The 20,953-nt window shown below is 48.4% G+C and overlaps 1 protein-coding gene across 2 annotated transcripts in view; it reads right to left on the reverse strand.

Annotated features, from left to right (window-relative positions):
* USB1 (U6 snRNA biogenesis 1) overlaps positions 1–20,953 on the reverse strand; it is a 31,522-nt gene that overhangs the window by 2,100 nt on the left and 8,469 nt on the right. The window contains exons 3-9 of one of the 2 annotated variants that reach the window (XM_011938810.1): positions 15,452–15,635; positions 11,395–11,448; positions 8,259–8,364; positions 6,633–6,716; positions 5,179–5,543; positions 4,459–4,468; positions 4,258–4,262 (exon numbers count right to left, since the gene is read on the reverse strand). In XM_011938810.1, coding sequence (XP_011794200.1) covers positions 5,439–5,543; positions 6,633–6,716; positions 8,259–8,364; positions 11,395–11,448; positions 15,452–15,635 — 533 coding nt within the window. In that variant the 3' untranslated portion in view covers positions 4,258–4,262; positions 4,459–4,468; positions 5,179–5,438. Of the gene's footprint in view, positions 1–4,257; positions 4,263–4,458; positions 4,469–5,178; positions 5,544–6,632; positions 6,717–8,258; positions 8,365–11,394; positions 11,449–15,451; positions 15,636–20,953 lie in introns of those variants that run through there. The other variant, XM_011938811.1, reaches the window with a different exon arrangement.

Genomic DNA, 20,953 nt, shown 5'->3' on the forward strand with positions numbered 1-20,953 from the left:
GGCGGGGACCGGGGGCGGTGCCCCAGCCAGAGGCTTCTCACCAGCAGGTGCGGGCGGCCGAGGCCCGGCAGGTGGGTGGCCCGTTTACTCTTCCCAGACGGCGGGAAACCTCTCCAGCCCACCCCGCGTCACTCTCAACCCAGCGTCTGAGGGACAGGGGTGTCCTCCAACGCGACACCCCGCGGAGGGAGGAAGCAGGGAAGGCGTGGTCTCCCTGCCTGGGAGGAATGAAGACTCCTCCTTAGGGATCCTACCTGGTGGGTTGGGGGGATACTGAGGCCGAGGGGGTCGGGAAGGAGGTCTTAGGGGAGGGACCAAAGAATCGTTTTATATATATATATATGGAAATTTGTCAGCCTGAAACCTCTTTTCAAAAGCCCCAGGGTGTCTCTGGCCATTGAGTAACTTTCCTCAGTATCAAAGTGAGGGTTTTGTGCGCGTCGAGGGCGCGTTGCGGCGGACAAGGGGCAGGTTTAGGAGGGACACGGTTCAAGTTCCGAGTCCGCCCCTTAGCTGCAGCTTGCACGTGGGCAAATTAATCTCTCCGAGTCTCCATGTTCTTATCGGGAACGTGGGGCAAAGAGTTGGGGTGAATGCGAGGTAAGGCTTCTGGTTCTTGGCCTGGCGCAATAGGTGCCCAAGCACTTTGGCCACTGGCTAGTGCGAGTGAAGTGCTACAGTGTGGCCCGACGCGGCGCGGGGCGGGTGGACACACCTCCCCGGGAAACTTAATGAGCTGGCGTTCATTCTATTCCGGAAGCAGCTTGAGGTCTGGGCGGGGTGGATGCAGGAGGCCAGAGCTGGGAGGCCTGGGTCGAAGGTCCACCGAGACCCGGGGGCCAGGCCAAGGGCAACCCTGGAGACTGACTGGCGTGGTCAGTGGGTGAGGGCGGCAGGCAGGAGGGCAGAGACCGTATTCCTTATCTTCAGACCCGGAAATGGAAGCTGTCCTCACCTGAGGGCGGTTTTCTCTAGAGCAGGCCCGCGGGGCACCCCAGCCGGCCTCACCTCCCGGAAACTGGAAATCAGGAGACCTGGCAGAGTGCCTTAGAGAGCGCGCATTTGAACCCTCCTGGGATGTCCTTGGGGAAAGGAAGTCGGAATTTAGAGAAAGGAACCGGGCAATTTCTTCATTTCCACGGACTCACTTCTCTGTAGGATCCCTCATCTGGGAAGTGGGTTTCTAAATTCTCCACTTTGAAATTTGCTTTTGGGAAATGTGCAGTGGTCTTCAGACACAGACAACAGGGTTGTCCTTGTTTAACCCACCATGTTGCACTCTTTCATGATATTTAGTCCCGATTAGCCAATTTTAAAAAGTTTGGGGCTAGGAAAAGTGGCTCAAGCCTGTAATCCCAGCACTTTGGGAGGCCGAAGTGGCAGAATTGCTTTAGCCCAGGAGTTCAAGTCCAGCCTGGGAAACATGGCAAGACCCCATCTCCACAAAGAATACAAAAATTAGCCAGGTGTGTGTACGTCTGTAGGCCCAGCTACTTGGGAGGCTGAGGTGGGAGGATCACTTTGAGCCCAGGAGGTTGAGGCTGCAGTGAGCTATGATCATGCTGCTGCCCTTCAACCCAGCTCAGAGCGAGACCCTGTCTCAAAAAAAAAAAAAAAAGTTGGGGCTTAAGGGGCTAGCTATTAGTGAGAGGAGCCCAGGAATGAATGGAGCAACATTCTTTTTTTTTTTTTTTGAGACGGAGTCTCGCTCTGTCGCCCAGGCTGGAGTGCAGTGGCCGGATCTCAGCTCACTGCAAGCTCCGCCTCCCGGGTTCCCGCCATTCTCCTGTCTCAGCCTCCGGAGTAGCTGGGACTACAGGCGCCCGCCACCTCGCCCAGCTAGATTTTTGTATTTTTTGGTAGAGACGGGGTTTCACCATGTTAGCCAGGATGGTCTCGATCTCCTGACCTCGTGATCCGCCCGTCTCGGCCTCCCAAAGTGCTGGGATTACAGGCTTGAGCCACCGCGCCCGGCCTGGAGCAACATTCTTAAAGGCCTGGGTCAGTGTCAGTCAAGTCTGGTGATTTTCTCTCTGTTGGAGGTTCCTCTCTTGGGGACCAATCCTGCCTTAAGGAAATGACATCCCCTGTGACCATATCTTGAAGCTCCCAATTATTGGGTCTGGCTCCTATAGGTACTTTGGGAATCCAAGGTGGATTTGCACCTACATCCAACCCAAGATAGCTGGGTTTCTACTGGGTCTGGTCAGCACCCAAAGCCTGAAAGGACTAGTCAGTGGGACTGAGATGTGAGAACTCCAGCCCTTCCATCAAGTAGCTTTAAACCTTATCCATATTTTGCCAATATCGTTTCATCTATGCCCTGACACCCCCGCCCACCACCACACACCTTTTTTTCTTGGTCTTTTGAATGAAAGCCCAGACATGGTGTTTCACAGCAGTTTCGTTTAGAGGTCCCAATGTGGTGTGAGGGGTTGTAAAAAGCTCTGGATCAGAAGCCAGGTCCCTGGGTTTTTGCCTCAGCTGTAATTTACTGGGCAATCGGAGCAAGTTATTCCCCTCTTTGGGTTTGTTTCCTCATTTGCAAAAGGAGAGTTCTGAGGTCGTAGGGGAGGTCTCCTGTTCAGTGAAGGAAAGTAGCTGTGGGCTGGAAGGAGGCCCAGGACACCCCCTCCTCCAGCTCTCCCCTCCAGGGGCCCCTCAGGCGATGCACCCACCGGACACACCATCAAAGGTGAAGCAGGCCTTGGGACTCTTGGTGCCAAGACAAGGAATAAACAAACAAGCCAAGGTAATTTCCCTCTCCCTTGGAAACAAAGCTGGGGTGGTCTGGAGAGGCGCTGGAGAGTGCCAGGTGGAAATCAGCCAAACAGGCGTGAGATGATTTCCCTGCCCTGTGGGGAACATCTGAGGACACCGAGGCCAGATGTGTTGATTTTGTACTCTCCCTGGTGTGATAAAATCCTCATCAAGAGCATTTCTTTGGGCCAGCCTGCCTGGCGGGGACTGCAGCCTGCTCTGGTCTTCCCTGTGTCTCCAGAGTTGTCTCCGAGGTTTCTCCTCTTATGGAGAATCTCCTCTTATGGAAGAGCCCCGGCTGCTTCTGCATTGTCAGCGGGAGCGCTTGCTCAACGGGCTCACTCTGCTCCAGAGGCACACTCAGTGTCTGGGTGCCCGCCAAGCTCCTGCCGCCAGCCTCCTCCTCAGGCCCAGCCTGCCCACCCCTCCCCCTCAGCGAGGCTCCTGCTTCCTTCCTCCATTGCCACCTTCCATTCTCCATTGAGGAGCCGGTTATTGATCTTGGCCCATTTCTCAAAGTTGCTGCACTCAAATTCCATCCTCAGCACAGACGGACTCCCCAGCCACATCCTCCCCCGGGGGAATGGCCCCGTCCCTCTTCCTGGGCTTGTTGATGGAGGTCTTACCTCACACCTGCCCCCCTCCCAATAAGAGCCAGTACCCAAGTTTGGGGAAGTGCCATGTTGAGGATGCGGATTCTTCTCTGTGCTCCCTGCCTGTTCAGACCTGCTGTGAGCACCCAGAGGGCAGACCTAGTCTGGTTCACCAAGTGCCCAGTTCAGGGCCTGGCACAGGGCAGGTGTCAGTTAAGTACAGGCTGCACAGCCAGAGTTGCCGTGTTGCTTGCAAGCCAGAAAGTATGCCCGGCATCTTCCTCCTCTCCAGAAGAACCAACCTAATGATGAGTTGGAGTCAGCAGATCAATGCAGTGGGGAGCAGGAACAAGGCACAGAATGTGCCTGGGTCTTTCAGTGCAGCAGCTGGGAGGCTGCCCCTTTCAGGAAAGGCGGGGCAGTGGGGGCCACCCTGGGAGCCCGGGCAACAGGCCCCTCTCCCCACACCTTTCCCTCAAGCCCTGTGTCCGCACTCAGATGCCAGGCCTCACCATGAGGTGGTGTGCTGGGCTGGATCAAGGCTGCCCCAGCACAGGACCTGAGGTTAGGGCTGAGTACAGCCCTTCCTTGTGATTTCTCACACAAGCAAGTCACTTAACCTGTTAACAGCGGACTAGCCATCCTGTTTACCTTTCAGGGGGGATACTGGGAGGAAGACACGAGAAGGTTCCGGGAAGCGCTCAGTGTCACAGCAGTATAAGGTGTCAATGTCTGCCTATGTGGGTGAGGGATGAGGGTGGTGACCCCTGCCACGCACCTAGCTCCAGGCTAGATGTGCTATGTGAGAACTGTGCGTAGACCTGGCAGGCCGGGTGACTCCTCCCTACCCTTATTTTACCGAAGCATCATTAATGCCTCTCAAGGCCACCTTGGAAGTCACAGCAGAGACTTCTAAGAGTCCCCCCAAATGTGAGACACAGCTGGACAGGGTAGGGGAAGGTGAAAGTCATCTTTTCACTGGGTTAAATACAAGTAGTCCAAAAGAGAGCCAAAATAAAAAATGTAATTTTTTATTTGTTGAACATAATTTAAAACTGTAACATAAAAAGATTTCTCTATCCATCACCAGAAATCCAGAAGACACCTGAAGAGGACTGTTTCCTTGCCACGCGGAAGGTTTGATGAAAAAGTTAAAATCCCATGCATCCCTGGCCCTTCCTCCACGTTGCCCCTCAGAATGCTGCAGCTGCAGCAGGCAGGAGGGAGCAGGAGAACCCGGGCTGTGGAAGGCCCCTCTGCCTCTCTGGGAAAGCTGCTGGGGAAGCCAGAGGTCACAGTGCATTGGAGGCCTGGCTTTCAGCCACTGGCCAGGCCAGAATGAAACATCTGTTCAAGTCTCCCCAGGCACCTTGCTAGGGTAAGCGGGAGAAAGAAGTGGAGAAAACTGAGGCTGGGTCACAAGTTCTCATCCTGGACCTTGGCCTTGAAGTAGCCCCTGCTGACACAGGAGCAGGGTGAGAGTAAAAGTAAATAAATAAAAGCGACATGCTTCAAGGAGAGAGGGTGACAGACCCACTGAAGCACCCCATGTCCTGGCTTGGCCAGGGATAAGCCAGGGTGTGATGATTTAAAACACTCTGATCTGAGGCCAATGGCATCAAAATACAAATTGCTGAAGTGGGAGAGGGAGTGAAGGGCTGTTTGTTAGGGGGACTACAGTGGAGATTCTGGCGAGTGTGGGTGGGCTCACCACTGACCCCAATATTTTCTTTGCGTAACAACCAGAGTAAGAATTAGGCTGCCCTCTACTGGCAGTTTCTGGGGAGGACCACAACACAGCCACACCCAACCTGCAACCCACAACAGCGGAGAGAGGAGAGGAAGAGAGAGGGAGGGTAAGAGAAAGAGAAAGAGGGAGAGAGAGAGAGAGAGAGACAGAGAGCGGGAGAGAGAGAGCAAGAGCGAGCACTCAGGGAGGATGAGGAGTGGCTACACCTTCTGCCAGGCTGAAGGCGTGGCTGGGACCTCCTACTGGGAGGCTAGAAGCATCTCCATTGATTTTAGCAGGTTCCTCCATCTCAGCCTGGTCTGCAGAGGGCCCTGGAGGAGGAAGGCCTCAGGTGCTCACTTCAAAGGCATCGAGAAGAACTTGTTCCCAGACTTGCAGCGGACTTGCTCGGTGTGCACGCGCAGCAGCACCTCAGCATCTTCAAACCCATCCACGATTGCCTTAAAACAGCAGCCAGGGGAGGACAGTCACATTAAGGGGCATCTGGGACCCAGAGGGCACTGCAAACAAAACCAGCTCACCCAACTTCAGAGGCTGGGCGAGGCTGAGGCTGCAGGCTCTAGGCTCTGCATTGTTGATCTTGTCTGATCACTTCTGTAATATCTGAGGTTGGTCCTATCATCCCAACTTTACAGATGAGGACACAGATGCTCAGAGCCCTGGATTACAGAAACCAGTAAAACCAGGCCTGGGACCCAGGTCTGCCAGAGCCCAAACTAGAGCTCTTTGCCACCTCCAGCAACATGAGGCCAACAGCAAGGCGGCTCCTTAATGAGGGAGCACAGCTGCATCCAGCCTGCACATGTTTGGTTTGGCTTGCAAAATGTTTTTTAAACATCCAAATTAGTTGCTGACATTCATTTGAAAACTGACAAGATTACATGTAAAAATCTAGGTTTCTGGCTTCTCTTATGAAGCAGAAGTGTTGGCAACTCTAGGCCAACCTTCCTGCATGGCCACACTCCCTACTGTCTCCCCAGCCAGGGCTGGAGTATCAGCCACCACTTACCACTTCATGTAACCTGCTGGTTCTCCTCTAAGAACGCACATGGGAAAGTGGAATCTTTCAGCTACTTACTGAAATTTGATAGACTCTGGGGGCTGGATATTCCTTACACCTGGTACATTTCACCCATTTCCAGTGCCAGGCCAAAGCCTCTGACCCCTGGGCAAGTGGCTAGGACTTCAGGGGAAGCCTGCAGCCTCCTCGCAGATCAGGGTTCTAGGGCAGTGCTTCCCAAACTGTAATGTGCACACAAATCCCTAGAGATCTGTTAAAATGTAATTCTGATTTCTTAGGTTGGGGGTGAGGGGGGTAAAGATCTGTATTGCTAACAAGCTTCAGGTGATGCTGAAGCTGCCGGTCCAGGGGCCACACCTTGAGTTGCAAGGGAAGGTGTTGGGGTCTACTGCCATGTCATTTGTTTCCCAGGGATTCGGGTTTGGGTGCCTCATCCTCCTCCTCTCCAGCATCTGTCCCGTCATTTCTAGAGTTCAGTGCGCTCTGTGCTCCCGCCCTGGAAATTCACCTGTAGTTCCTGCAGGCACTGCCCCTCCAGCTGGAGACGTGCATCACCCACACACCAGGCCAGGCTGAGGTGGAAAGAAGGGTCCTGGGGAGGGAAACGAGAGGCAGGCGGTCACCTGGACACCTTGGCAGGCCCTGCCATCACAGCAGGTCTGTGACAGAGCTGTTGTGACGTCCCTGCTGGATCCCTGGCCTGCCCAGTGGGAGACAAGATCCTCAGTGTTGATCCCAAGCACCCTCCACAGGCAGACAAAATAGCACAGGACTGGTCCTTGCCATGGACTGAATCATGTCCCCTCCCCCAAATTCATGTAGCCCTAACCCCCATTGTGATAGTATGTAAAGATGGGGCCTTTGAGGGGTAATTAGGGTTAAATGAGGTCATGAGGGCAGGACCCTCATGATTAGTGCCCTTTAATCACAGAGAGCTTGGGCACTGCTCTCTCCCTGCAGCCCCCGACCCCTGCCCCACCATGTGAGGACATGGCTAGAAGGCAGCCATCTATAAGCCAGGAAGAACCCTCACCAGAAACCAACCACACTTGGCCGGGCGCAGTGGCTCACGCCTGTAATCCTAGCACTTTGAGAGGCCAAGGCAGGCGGATCACCTGCGGTCAGGAGTTTGAGACCAGCCTGTCCAACATGGTGAAGCCCCGTCTCTACTAAAAATACAAAAATTAGCTGGGGTGGTGTCGCACACATGTAGTCCCAGCTTCTCAGGTGACTGAGGCAGAATTGCTTGAACATGGGAGGCGGAGGTTGCAGGGAGCTGAGAATGCGCCATTGCACTCCAGCATGGGTGACAGAGTGAGACTCTTTCTTTTTTTTTTTTTTTGGAGACAGACATCAACCACACTGTCACCTTGATCTTGGACTTCTAGCCTCCAGAACTGTGCAAAAATAAATTTCTGTTATTTAGGCCACCCAGTCTATGGTATTTTGTTATGACAGCCTGAGCTAAGACAGTCCTATTCACAGAGGCTTTCCTTGAAGTAATAGAGAGTCATTACATCTGTGATGTGAAAGAAAATCCACCCTCTATTCTGATCTAGGACATTCCAGTATACACCATACTTTTCAGATGACATGAACAAAATCCCCAAAGTCTCAAGTTTTGAAGCAACAATAATTGTCTCCATTCAAATTCATACTTATCTCCCTCAGCACGGTTTAAAAACATATATCAAATAAAACGAATGGCCCTTCAAAGCCCTGATAGTTGACTTAGAGCCCAAGTGCCCTTGGAGGGCCTGGGCAAGGTGCAGGAAGGTGTGTGAGGCTACAACTCTTCTCTGAGGGTCAATTTGACCAAAAATTATTAGGGACATCTACTTAAAAAATGTGAAAACAACATGGGAACATTATGGAGCAGAAGGTACAAATCTCGGGCGTATTTATGATATAAAGCAGGATTTCTAAGAAATGTTAGACTTTGGGTGGGCTGCATCTGACTATACCTCAAAGCCCTCACCTCCCGAGGTGTGCATCCTCAGAAGGCTGGCATTCAGAGCACTCACACGGGAGGTTCTGAAGGGTCTTCAGTTTGCCTCTTATGAGGGCCTCTTTAAAGACAGTTTTATTCTCATTAGAAATGGCTCAATGGAGAAGCAGCAGCCCCATTCATTACCTGGTAGAAAGTGGTGAGGTCGAATTCCTCCATGACTCTGTCCACCTCTGAAACTAGGTCCAGGAATTGGGCATGCCCTGAAGTGACCTCGAGCCCAATAAAGGTCCTGGGGAGAGGAAGACAACACAGGCATGAGATGCAGCCTCTCAGAACAGCCATCTGCGCAGCCGAGGAGGAGCCAGGCAGAAAGCCAAGAGACCTGGGCCATGGGTCTCACCCTGTCTCCCTGGTACACTCGCTTTCCTGCTCCATGAGCCAACTCTCTCAGTCCTCAGATTCTCTGTCTGTAAACCTTCCTTTCCCAGTTCTCACCCACACAGCTCTCCTCCCTCTCCTGGATCTAGTAACCCTTCCAGGAATGCCTTCACCTACCACTGCCAAGACACAAACCCAGAAGCTTCTGCATCTCCATTCTCCATTCTCCATTCTCCATCATCGTTCCAACTGCAAATGACTCCTGTCCTCAAGGAGGCCTCTTCTCAAGGACTTTGCTTCCTGGCATCTGCCACGCCTCCCACAAGCACTCACACATACTCTCTCTCATCTTTAAAAACTCTCCCCTGAACCCACGGCTTCAGCCAGTCCCCATCCCATTCTCAGTAAAACTTCTCAAAAAGACAATTTGTCCACCATCGCTATCTCTTTCTCACCTCCCATCTTCAACCCACTTTGCTGGAAGTGCTCTTGTCAAAGTTGCCAACAACCTCCACGTTACCAAATCCAAGGGACACTTTGCTGTCTGCCTCGTACCTGCTCATCAGTATCTCACACAGTGGACTCTTCCCTCCTCGAAACCCTTTTCTCTCTTGGCTCCCAAGACACCACCTGCCACGCAGTCCTGGTTTAATCCTGCCTCCTGTCTCCTGGCTCAGTGTCCTCTGCCACCCTCTCTCCTCTCCAGCCTCCCCATGGTGAAGATCACTGGATCTTCTCCATTTGCACTCTCCAGGAGGCTGTTACCCAGCCCCGCTTCCCACACTGGCCAACATTTCTATTTCCAGCTGGTCCCACTCCTGAACACCCAGGAGTGTATGTGTATATGTATATGTGTAAATGTATATGTGTATATGTGACATTTCCACCTAGGGGTCCAATAGGCAGCAAAACCTAACAGGTACAAACAAACAGGTACAAAGTAGAACTTTTGATTTTCATCCCACCAGTGTCTCCTATCACAGAAAACGGGGCCAGTTGTTCCAGCCTCAAACCCAGGAATCAATGTTCATCTTCCCCTTGCGTCACATAAATCCACCCCATTGGTAATTTGGTTGCTTCTGCCTCAGTGTATCTCCAGTGTGTCCACCTCTTGGTCTTCCACGGCCATCACCCTAATCTAGGCCACCAATGGTCCCTCACCTGGACAATGACACTTGGCTCCTCTCTGGTTTCCCTGCATTCAGTCTTGCTCCCTTCTATCTTGCCCCCAGACTCCATGGCCACAGACACACCATCTAGCCAGACTGACAACCCCAGATACACATCAGATCATGCCTCTCCCCTGTCCAAATCCCTCCAGTGGCTTCCATTATACTGAAAATTCAAACTCCTTACTTGACGTTGCAGCCCCTGGATGGGCTAACCCTGCCCATCTCATCTCCTATCATTCTCCCACGTGCTCTCTGGGGTCGGCCTCACTGGCCCCCTCAAACACGCTGAAATCTTCCCTGCCTTGGAGTCACTTAGTTTGCTATGTCCTCTGCTTGAAGCTCTTGCAACAGCTCTTCCCAAGACTGGCTTCTCATTCTCAGGTCACCGTCAAATGCCATCTCCCTGGCCACTTCCCTGCTACCCTCCTAGACTACCCACTCCTGACCATCATATCACACCACAGTTATTAACAGACACTCTCATTACTTATTATCTGTCTCCCCTCCGAATATGAGATTGAAAAGAGCAGGGGCTGTGTCTACCTCTTCACTGATGAATCCTTAGCATACAGCAAATGCCTGGCACAAGTGGGTGCTTAACAAATTTGTGCAGCATAGAATAAGTGAACGAATAAATGAGGCCCCTTTCAGAAGTGCTCAGAGAAGGTGGCCCAGTGAGTGTGTCAGACAGGGAGGCTCGCTTTGAAGGCAGGATAATAATTTCTTCTTATGTTCATCTAACACTTTAATACTTTTAACTTTTCAAAGGCCTTGGGGCTCACTTGAGCCTTACAACTGCCCAACAATGGATGTTGGGAGGTGTGTGCCAGTGTGAAAACGAAAGGTCACAGAGATGAAGACACGGACCAAACACCACAACTGGGATGGAGCTGGGCAGAAACAGGTTTTTTGACTTTCACAGATTTTCACTAAACCAAGATGCTTCTCTCAATCTCTGTGCAACACCCCCCACATGCTCCCCCAGTCATTATTTATTTATTTATTTTTGAGACGGAGTTTCACTCTTGTCGCCCAGGATAGAGTGCAGTGGCATGATCTTGGCTCACTGCAACCTCCTCCTCTAGGGTTCAAGCGATTCTCCTGCCTCAGCCTCCCCAGTAGCTGGGATTACAGGCGCCTGCCACCACACCCAGCTAATTTTTTTGATTTTTAGTAGAGACGGGGTTTCACCATGTTGGGCAGGCTAGTCTTGAACTCCTGACCTCAGGTAATCAATCTGCCCACCTTGGACTCTCAAAGTGCTGGGATTACAAGCGTGAGCCACTGCACCTGGCCTTTTTATTTATTTTTTTGAGACAGGGTCTCACTCTGTTGCCCAGGCTGGAGTGCAGTGGTGCAATTGTGGCTCACTGCGGCCTTGACCTCCAGGGCTCAAGTGATCCTCTCATCCCAGCCTCCCAAGTAGCTGAAACTACAGGCACACACCACCACACTCAGCTAATTTTTGTATTTTTCATAGAGACAGGGTTTGGCCATGTTGCCTAGGCTGGTCTGGAACTCCTGAGCTCAAGCTATGCACCTGCTTCAGCCTCCCAAAGTGCTGGAATTACAGGCATGTGCTACTGCACCTGGGATCTCCCAGTTACTTTTCTTAATGAAAGGTTCAGATTTGGGGATAGCTGCCTTTGTTGTCATTGAGTTGGTTAAAAGCAAACAAAAAATGGGACAAACAAGTCCAGAAACAAAGCACTCAATTTTTGCACCAAAGAATCTTCCTCTAATAGTGATTGGGGGTTGGGAGGACCCACCTGGTTTTCTCTTGATTGGTGTAAATCTTTACCTGGTTGGCAGTAAAGAAGAATCTGAAATGTAGAAGACCATATTTCAGGAAAAATCATAAGAAAAAAAGCAGAAAAAACAGCTTATGTTAAAAAAAAAAAAACAGCACTTTGAAAATATAGTTAACTCATTTTGCACTTAATATTATCACCCCATTATGCAGGTAGTATACTGAATCCTAAAACATTAGAGCTGGACAAGACCTTGAAATCACCCAGTCCGGGTAACACAAAACATCATCCAGGTGCTAATAAAAATTTTACTTTGTTAATAGTAGTTCATTTTGATAAACAATTTGAGACTATCTCAACTTTACTGATGGGAACTGAGAAAGCCTTATTTATCAAGTAGTTGATAATGGACCACTTAATAGCTGATTCATTTCTTGCAGTTTTTTAAAAAAATAGACAACTCCGATTTCATCTAAGCAATCCCGAGAACATTTCTTCGTGTGTCAGGGCTGAGCTCAACCCTTTGTACACATCCGTTTCTCGAATCCTCACACAACTCTGTGAGCAGGCCTGCAATTATGCCCATTTTACAGACAAAGAAACGGAGGCATGGTGAAGCTGAATTTGGTGAGCCAGGATTTGCACAGTCTGCCTGTTTCCAGAGTCCTTGCTGTCACCTATGACCCTTTAGTGAGGGGAAGTAGGTCTCTGTTGGTGTGAAATCGAGACAGATGCCCCCACCCACCCACCCCTCAGATCAATAACACAGAAAGAGTCAGGCTCAGCCAGGTAGTGCTTTGACTTGGACTGGTTCTGTCCTTTGTTCTCTGAGACACTAGCAATCTCACAGTGGAAAGTCCCATCACAGAAACAGATCATTTTACAGCCCCCAGGCCAAGGGGCTCACCCCCATCTGAGGGAACATAATATACTAGCATGCCAGGGAGAGTCTCACAATCTGCACAAGGGCAAAAGTCAGTCAGCCAACTCTCTGCCTCTGGGGAAAATGTAAGGGATCACAGAACCACCAGGAGTTCAATTAAGCGCAGCTTTTAGGAAGAGTTCTCAAGGTGTCTCCCAAACATCCTGGAGTGGACATTGGATGTCTGTGCCCAACCAACACCCCTTCTCCTGGTAACCTCCTGTTGCAGGATGGCTCTCCATCCCTACTCCAGAGGCAGGCTGCCCAGGGCCGGCCAAGCAGAGCTTAGCATCTCCTCAGTCACAGCAACGGAATCAGGGGTGCACTGCCCACTCTTGGTCACCTTAGGCTCAACCAGATGATCAAAGTTGAAGAGACCACACCTGGCCAGGCTTCACTCGTGACACAGAGCAGCGACAGATCCTTTCCTCAGAGGGAACCAGCCCAGGGGTCCGGTCCAGGTGCTGTTTCCTAGTCTCCCAGTGAGCAAGGGAATCAGCCACATATACATCCCACAGATATCAGAATTTCTTGCAATGGACTTTAGGCAGAGTGTTCAGAAGTCCCAGCAAGGGACTCGTGCCCAGTTAAGGAACCACTGTATGCAGGGGAGCCCAGGTCGTGGCGTCCCTGCAGGGGCGCAGTTCACGCCTCTTCCCAGCGCAGGTGCAGTATGCCAGTCATCAGCACTAGCTCTCCTCCTTCATCCAGGGAAGCTGCTTCTGCAGGATAAGGGAAGCACTCTGTGTGGAAGGGGGAAGGGCCTGTTAACTCTTTACTCCCAAAGAAAGCGCACAGGAGCCAGGTCAGACCAGGCAGTCATTTCTGTGACTTGTGCTGAAGCCAATCAGAGAGGGAGGCTGTCTTTCCAGGCTGGTACACCATCAGCCCGGAGATGCGGTGGCTTCGTCATTGTGACAAAGGAAGGGGACAGAGCTGAGATGGTGACAGGTGCCATCTGATATCTTGTTACCCTGGTCCACTCATGCATGAGCCAGTGCTACCTCTGAATCTTTTAGTTATACCAGCCTATAAATTTCTCTTCGGTTTAAGCCACTTTGGGTTGGGTTTCTGGTACCTGTGGTTAAGACAGTCCTGATAATATACATACGGCTCAATCAATTTGATAATGACAATCCGAAGAGCGGGAGGGCTGGACTAGGTTGAGAGATGAGTTTCAGTCCTGATTCCCTGGCCAAGTGACTGGATTGGGACAAACCCTGTCCTCCTCTGGCCCTCAGAAGGGGTTCAACTAACTGAGCAGTTTCCTAGCTGGGCAGTGACATCCTACGGAATTCCTGGGCCTATAGCCCCCTGAACTGTGGGAGTGGGGCTTTGGCTAGAAGACTGTTTATTTCTGTTTTACACAGCCACACACCAGGCTTTTGTGCAACACCTCATTTGAAAAAAGGCTCTGCTGATAAAGGCAGGGTCAGAAAACCACCAGCTGGGTGGCTTCTCAGGCTCCTTCTAGTACCAACAGTAGAGGATCCAGAAGGATATTCTCTGGGTTCCCTCATTCCCACCTCATGACTCCACAAGCATTTATTTGATGTCTTTGTGAGCAGAGCACTAGGGAAAAGCTGTGGGGTAATTCAGAGAGAGGCCACAGTCCTGGCCTGGAGGAACGTGGCTTCCAGGAGGGAAGATGGACACAGGAATGACTGCATATGAGGGTGAGTGAAATGACCACCAGGGGTAAACAACCACAGGACCGACTGATCTCTGGATGGAGGGATTCTGCAGGAGATGCCAACTGGCAGAGCCTCAGTGAAAGAGCAGGATTTTGATCTGGACCAGTCTAGCAGGAGATGCATTTCTGGTAGGAAAAGAGTTATAAAATAATGCAATAGGTAAGGGGGAAAAAAAAGCCCCAGGATGGCAGACAAAATCAGAAGTGGGGTCTGGTACTAAGCCTTCACCCAAGTGGTGTGCTGAGGGCACTCATGATCTCCTTTCACCCCCACAAGCCCCCAGTGAGGTAGCCCCCACCACTACCATGACCTGTTTGACCTATTATTGTGAAATGATAACGTTTGTGTTGGTCTCAGCCTCCGGTTCCTGACACAGAGATCCTAAAACCTATGTCATTTCCTAAGCAGTGGGGGTGCTAGGAGCATCTTTTGTTCTATTATCTGGTCTGTGACCCTGGCTCCTGACACAGAGCTCCTAAATCCTTTGGAATTTCCTGGGTGACAGGAGCATCTTTGCTTCTGATGAGGCGACTCTCAGTGGCCTCCTGGATGGGGGCCGATCACAGAAAGAGCAAGGCATGATTAGAAGCTGGAAACTTTCAGCCCCACCCCCTATCCTCCTGGGATGGCAGGGAAGCTAGAGACTGAGTTAATAATTCATCATGCTGACATGAAGAAGCCTCTGTAAAAATTTGGAACTATAGGATTTGAGGAGCTTCCCCTGGTGAATAAGAATGCACCCATGTGCTGGAAGGGTGGCTCACCCCCAACTCCACAGGGTCAGAAGCTCCCATGCTCGGGACCTTTCCAGACCTCACCCTACCTCTCTCTTCATCTGGCTGTTCATGTGTATCCTTTAATATATCCTTTGTAATAAACTGGCGACCTAGTAAGTGGACTGTTTGCCTGAATTCTGTGAGCCATTCTAGCAAATGATCAAACCTGAGGAGGGGGTCCATAGAATCTCTGATTTGTAGTGAAATCAGACAGATGTTGTGGGTAACCTGAGAGCTCAACACTGCAGATGGTGTCTGACATGGAGCGCAGTCTTGTGGGACTGAGCCCTTAGCCTATGAAGTCTGCACTAACCCTGGGTTATTAGCGTCAGAATTGAGTTCGATTATAGGACACCCAGTGGGTGTCTGTAGAGTTGGATAATTTGTTGGTGCGGAAAAAAACTCTACACATCTGGTCACAGAAGTGCTGGAAATACTGAGCAAGAGCTTACAGAAAAACAGCTGGCTTTTCCTACAGAGCAGATAAGACATCAGGGGTGTCAAGAGCTTCCACGGCTTGCCCAAGGTCACACAGGACAAGAAGTAGAGCAGGCAGCCCCAGGAGAGGGGCCGTGTTCTATCTTTAGGTCTGGCCTGCCTGCTGGGGTAATGCCCGCAGTAGCTCAGGAGAGGAGGAGAAGCCCTGGAGGGGAGGGAGCGGAGCGGCAGAGGGAAGCACTCACCTCTGGAAGGAGGCCATGCGGGCTTTCAGAGCCTGCACAAAGGGGAGGATCCAGTGGTGGCGCAGAACCACACTCTGGGACAGGCTGAGGTGGAACGCCTCCATCCTTACCAGGCGGGGGACATATGTCTGGGCATGGGGGAGCAACACTTCAAGCAGATCCAGGAACTCCTCCTTGGCTTCATCTGGAGGAGAAGAGTAAAGAGGGCGGGCCGTTCTCTCAGCCAAGGTGCCGTGGCTGAACGAAGAAGCCCAGAAGGCAGACGGAGGTCCTTATTACTCTGGGTTTGGGGAGAAAATTACTTGGACAGCAGTCTATGTCTATGTCTTCTAATATAATTTTATTTTATTTTATTTATTTATTTTTTTAGACGGAGTCTCACTCTGTCGCAGAGGTTGGAGTACAGCGGCACCATGTCAGCTTACTGCAACCTCCATCTCCTAAGTTCAAGCAATTCTCCTGCCTCAGCCTCCCGAGTAGCTGGGATTAAAGGTGCCCACCACCATGCCTAGCTAGTTTTTATATTTTCAGTAGAGACGGGGTTTTACCATGTTGGCCAGGCTGGACTCGAACTCCAGACTTCAGGTGATCCACCCGCCTCAGCCTCCCAAAGTGCTGGGATTACAGGCATGAGCCACTTCTAATAGTATTTTAATAGGTATTTCTGGGAAGTCCCAGCTAGAACAATCAGACAAGTGAAAGAAATAAAAGGCATTCAAATTGGAAAGGAATAAGTAAAATTATCCTTGCTTGAGGATGATATGATCTATTTGTCTTTTTTGCTTGTTTGTTTTTGTTTTTTTGAGAGTCTTACTCTGTTGCCCAGGCTGGAGTGTAGTGGCTTGATCTCAGCTCACTGCAACCTCTGCCTCCCAGGTTCAAGCAATTCTCCTGCCTCAGACTCCGGAGTAGCTGGGACTACAAGTGTGTGCCACCACGTCTGGCTAATTTTTCTATTTTTAGTACAGATAGGGTTTCACCATGTTGGCCAGGCTGGTGGTCTTGAACTCCTGACATCGAGTGATCTGCTCACCTTGGCCTCCCAAAGTGCTGGGATTACAGACCTGAGCTACTGCGCCTGGCCTGATCTTATATTTGGAAAAGCCTAAAGACTCTACCAAAAGACTATTAGAACTGATAAATTTAATAAAGTTGCAGGATACAAAATCAGCATACAAAAATCAGTAGCATATCTACATGCCAACAATGAATAATCTGAAAAAGAAATCAAGAAAGCAATCCCAATTGCAATAGCTACAAATAAAATAAAATATCTAGGAATAAACTTAACAAGAAATGAAAGATCTCTACATGAAAAGTATAAAACACTGACACAAGAAATTGAAGAGGATACAAAAAAAATGAAATGATATTCCATGTTCATGGATTGGAATAATCAATAGTGTTAAAATGTCCATACTCTCTAAAGCCATCTACACATTCAATACAATCTCTATCAAAATACCCATGACATTCTTCACAGAAATAGAAAAAATAATCTAAAAATTTATATAAAACCACAAAAGACCCCAGAATAGTCAAAGCCATCCTGAGCAAAAAGAACAAAGCCGGAGGAATCACATTACCTCAAATTATACTACAGAGCTATAGTAACCAAAACAGCCTGGTACTGGCCTAAAAACAGACACACAGACCAATATAACAGAATAGAGAACCTAGAAATAAATCCATACATCTACTCTGAACTCATTTTCAATAAAGGTGCCAAGAATATACACTGGAAAAAGATAGTTTCTTCAATAAAAGGTGCTGGGAAAACTGGATATCCACATGCAGAAGAATGAAATTAGGCCTCTATCTTTTGCCATATACAAAAATCAAATCAAAATGGCTTAAAGACTTAAATCTAAGACTTCAAACTATGAAACTACTACACATTGGAGAAACTCTCCAGGACATTAGTCTGGGTAAAGATTTCTTAAGTAATTCCCCACAAGCACAGGCAACCAAAGCAAAAATGGACACGAGGGATCATATCAAGTTAAAAAGCTTCTGAACAGCAAAGGAAACAACAAAGTGAAGAGACAACCCACAGAATGGGAGAAAACACTGGCAGACTATCCATCTGCTAAGAGATTAATAACCAGAATATATAAGGAGCTCAAACAACTCTATAGGAAAAAAAATCTAATAATCCAATTTAAAAATGGGCAAAATATCTGAATAGATAATCTCTCAAAAGAAGACATATAAATGGCAAACAGGCATATGAAAATGTGTTCAATATCATTGATCATCAGAGACATGCAAATTAAAACTATAACTAGCTATCATCTCACCCCGGTTAAAATGGCTTTTATCCAAGACAGGCAAAAACAAATGCTGGTGAGGATGTAGAGAAACACTGTTGGTGGGAATGTAAATTAGTACAGCCATTATAGAGAACAGTATGGAGGTTCCTCCAAAAACAAAATAGAAATACCATATGACCCAGAAATTCCACTGCTGTGTTTGTACCCAAAAGAAAGGAAATCAGTATCTCGAAGAGGTATCTGTACTCTCATGTTTATTGCAGCACTATTCACAATAGCCAGGATTTGGAATTAACCTAAGTGTCCATCAACAGACAATGGATAAAGAAAATGTGGCACATATACACCATGGAGTACTGTTCAGCCACAAAAAAAGAATGAGATCCTGTCATCCGCAACAATACGGATGGGAACTGGAGGACATAATGTTACATGAAATAAGACAGGCACAGAAAGACAAACTTTGCATGTTCTCACTCATCTGTGGAAGCTAAAAATTAAAACAACTGAACACACAGAGATAGCAGAAGGATGGTTACCAGAGGCTGGGAAGGATAGTGGGGGTGGGGCAGGTAGGGTGAAGAATGAGGATGGTTGATGGGTACAAAAATATAGTTAAATATAATAAATAAGATCTAGTATTTGATAGCACAACAGGTGACTACACTCAGCAATCATTTTCTGTACATTTTAGAATAAAGGAGTACAACTGGAATGTTCATAACACAAAGAAATTATGAATCCTTGAGGTGATGGTGCTCCATTTACCCTGATGGGATAATTACACATTGCATACCTGTATCAAAATAGCTCATGTACTCCATACATACATACACCTACAATGTACCCAAAAAATTAAAAATAAAGAAATTTAAAGTTTTATTTTTTCTTTAAAAAATAGGTGTTTCTGGTTATAGAAATAACACACGCTTATAGCAAAAAATTGAAATTAATAAGCAATAAGCAGGAGACTTCCAGTTTCCAGTCCAGCATGTAAGATGCTTAGAAGTCGCCACCTCATCCTAACAACAAGCAAAACGCTGAACAAACTGAAAAAGCAACAACTATTCTTAGCTGTATGAGAGACGTGAGGTCACAGGGCAAACTGCTGCCCCCCAAATCAGAGAGACCAACAGGCAAATACAGAGACTCACAAATTACCAGAGCAGAAACCTACAACAAGCTGAAAGCTCTGCAGGAACCAGCAGCAGGGTAGGGAAACCTGAGCTGTAATCGACAACCTGCTGGAGACTCAGGGTGTACAAATCTGAGTTAAAAACGCCAGGGGAACTCTGTCGGTGGGGGGACCCACATTTTTGTGAGGTTTACCTCCTCACAAAAAACCAGGTTATCGCAGTGAATACTGGAAAAAAATATCCTGTGCTTCTGGCTGGGGAAGGGGGAAGGCAACCATTTGGAAACATATAGGAGCATCCTGTTTTTTTCCCCCGCTCTTTTTTTTTTTCTTTGAGAAGGAGTCTCACTCTGTTGCCCAGCCTGGATCGCAGTGGCACGATCTCTGCTCACTGCAACCTCTGCCTCCCGGGTTCAAGTGATTCTTCCGCCTCAGCGACCCGAGGAGCTGGGACTACAGGCATGTACCACCATGCCCAGCTAAGTTTTTTGTATTTGTAGTAGAGACAGGGTTTCACCATGTTGGTCAGGCTGGTCTCCAACTCCTGACCTCAAATGATCTGCCTGCCTCAGCCTCCCGAAGTGCTGGGATTACAAGCCTGAGCTACCGCGCCCAGCCGGGAGCATTCAGTTTTTCTTAACAAGGTCTGCCCTCTGGAGAAACTTATTTAATTACAGCCTAACCTGAAAGCGTTTTATCAGACTCATAACTGACCTGGGGGACGTGAAATATCAAACTGCAGCACCTTCTGGCCATCCTGTCCCACCTAGGGGGGGAAAATTCTGAGAAGCATGTGGGAAGTTCCCAGTCCAGAGGAACCGGCTCACCAAAAGATTGAGACCCAATCACAGGAGTACAGAATGATTTTTGTCCCCCATCACCTCACCACCACATTCACACAGGCCTGTTTACCAGTTCCTTTCACATAGTACTTCCTGTCCAGCTATCGAGGAAAAATTATAAGACATACTAGAGGGCAAAAATACAATCTGAAGAAAAATAGTAAGCATCAGAACCCTTTAAATATAAAAGACTAGAAACCATACAATGTCTGATCTCAGGCCACAATGAAATTAGACTAAAAATCTGTAACAGAAATGTAGCTGGAAAATCTCCAAATACCTGGAGGTTAAACAACACACTTCTAAATAACACATGGATCAAAGAAGAAATCTCCAGAAAACTTTATAATTATTTTGAACAAAATAAAAATGAAAACATAACTTATCAAAACTTGTGGAATGCAGTAAAAGGTGCTTAGAAGAATATTTATAGCATCAAATGCATATATTAGAAAAGAAGATCTAGGCTGGGCATGGTGGCTCACGCCTGTGATCCCAGTACTTTGGGAGGCCGGGCAGGTGGATCACCTGAGGTCAGGAGTTTGAGACCAGCCTGACCAATATGGTGAAACTCCGTCTCTACTAAAAATACAAAAATTGGGCATGGTGGTGTGTGCCTATAGTCCCAGCTACTCGGGAGGCTGAGACAGGAGAACCGCTTGAACCTGGGAGGCGGAGGTTGCAGTGAGCAGAGATTGCACCACTGCACTCCAGCCTGGGTGATGGAGCGAGGCTCCCTCACAAAAAAAAAAAAAAAAGAGAGAGAAAGTCTAAAGTCAATCATCCAAGTTTCATCTTAGGAAAGTAGAAAAAGAACAGCAAATTTAATCCAAAGTAAGTAGAAGTAAAGAAATAATTAAAATTAGAGAAGAAATCAATAAAATTAAAGACAAGAAATCAATAAAGAAAATCAATAAAACCAAAAGCTGGTTGTTTGAAAAGATTAGTAAATCGACAAGTTTCTAGCCGGGCTAAGAAAAATAGAGAGGGCACACAAATTACTAAAATCAGAAATGAAAGATGGGACATCTTTACAGATCCCATGCATAATAAAAGGATAATCAAATAATAGCATGAATAACTTTATGTCCACAAATTTGATAACCTAGATGAACTGGAACAATTCCTTGAAAGACCCAATCTGCAAAAACTCACAAAAGAAGAAATAATCTAAATAGGCCTAAATCTATTAAACAAATTGAATACATATACACACACACACACACACACACACACACACATATATACGTTT

The sequence above is a fragment of the Colobus angolensis genome, unplaced genomic scaffold, assembly GCF_000951035.1.
Source record: "Colobus angolensis palliatus isolate OR3802 unplaced genomic scaffold, Cang.pa_1.0 Scaffold178, whole genome shotgun sequence".
Taxonomy (NCBI): Eukaryota; Metazoa; Chordata; class Mammalia; order Primates; family Cercopithecidae; genus Colobus; species Colobus angolensis.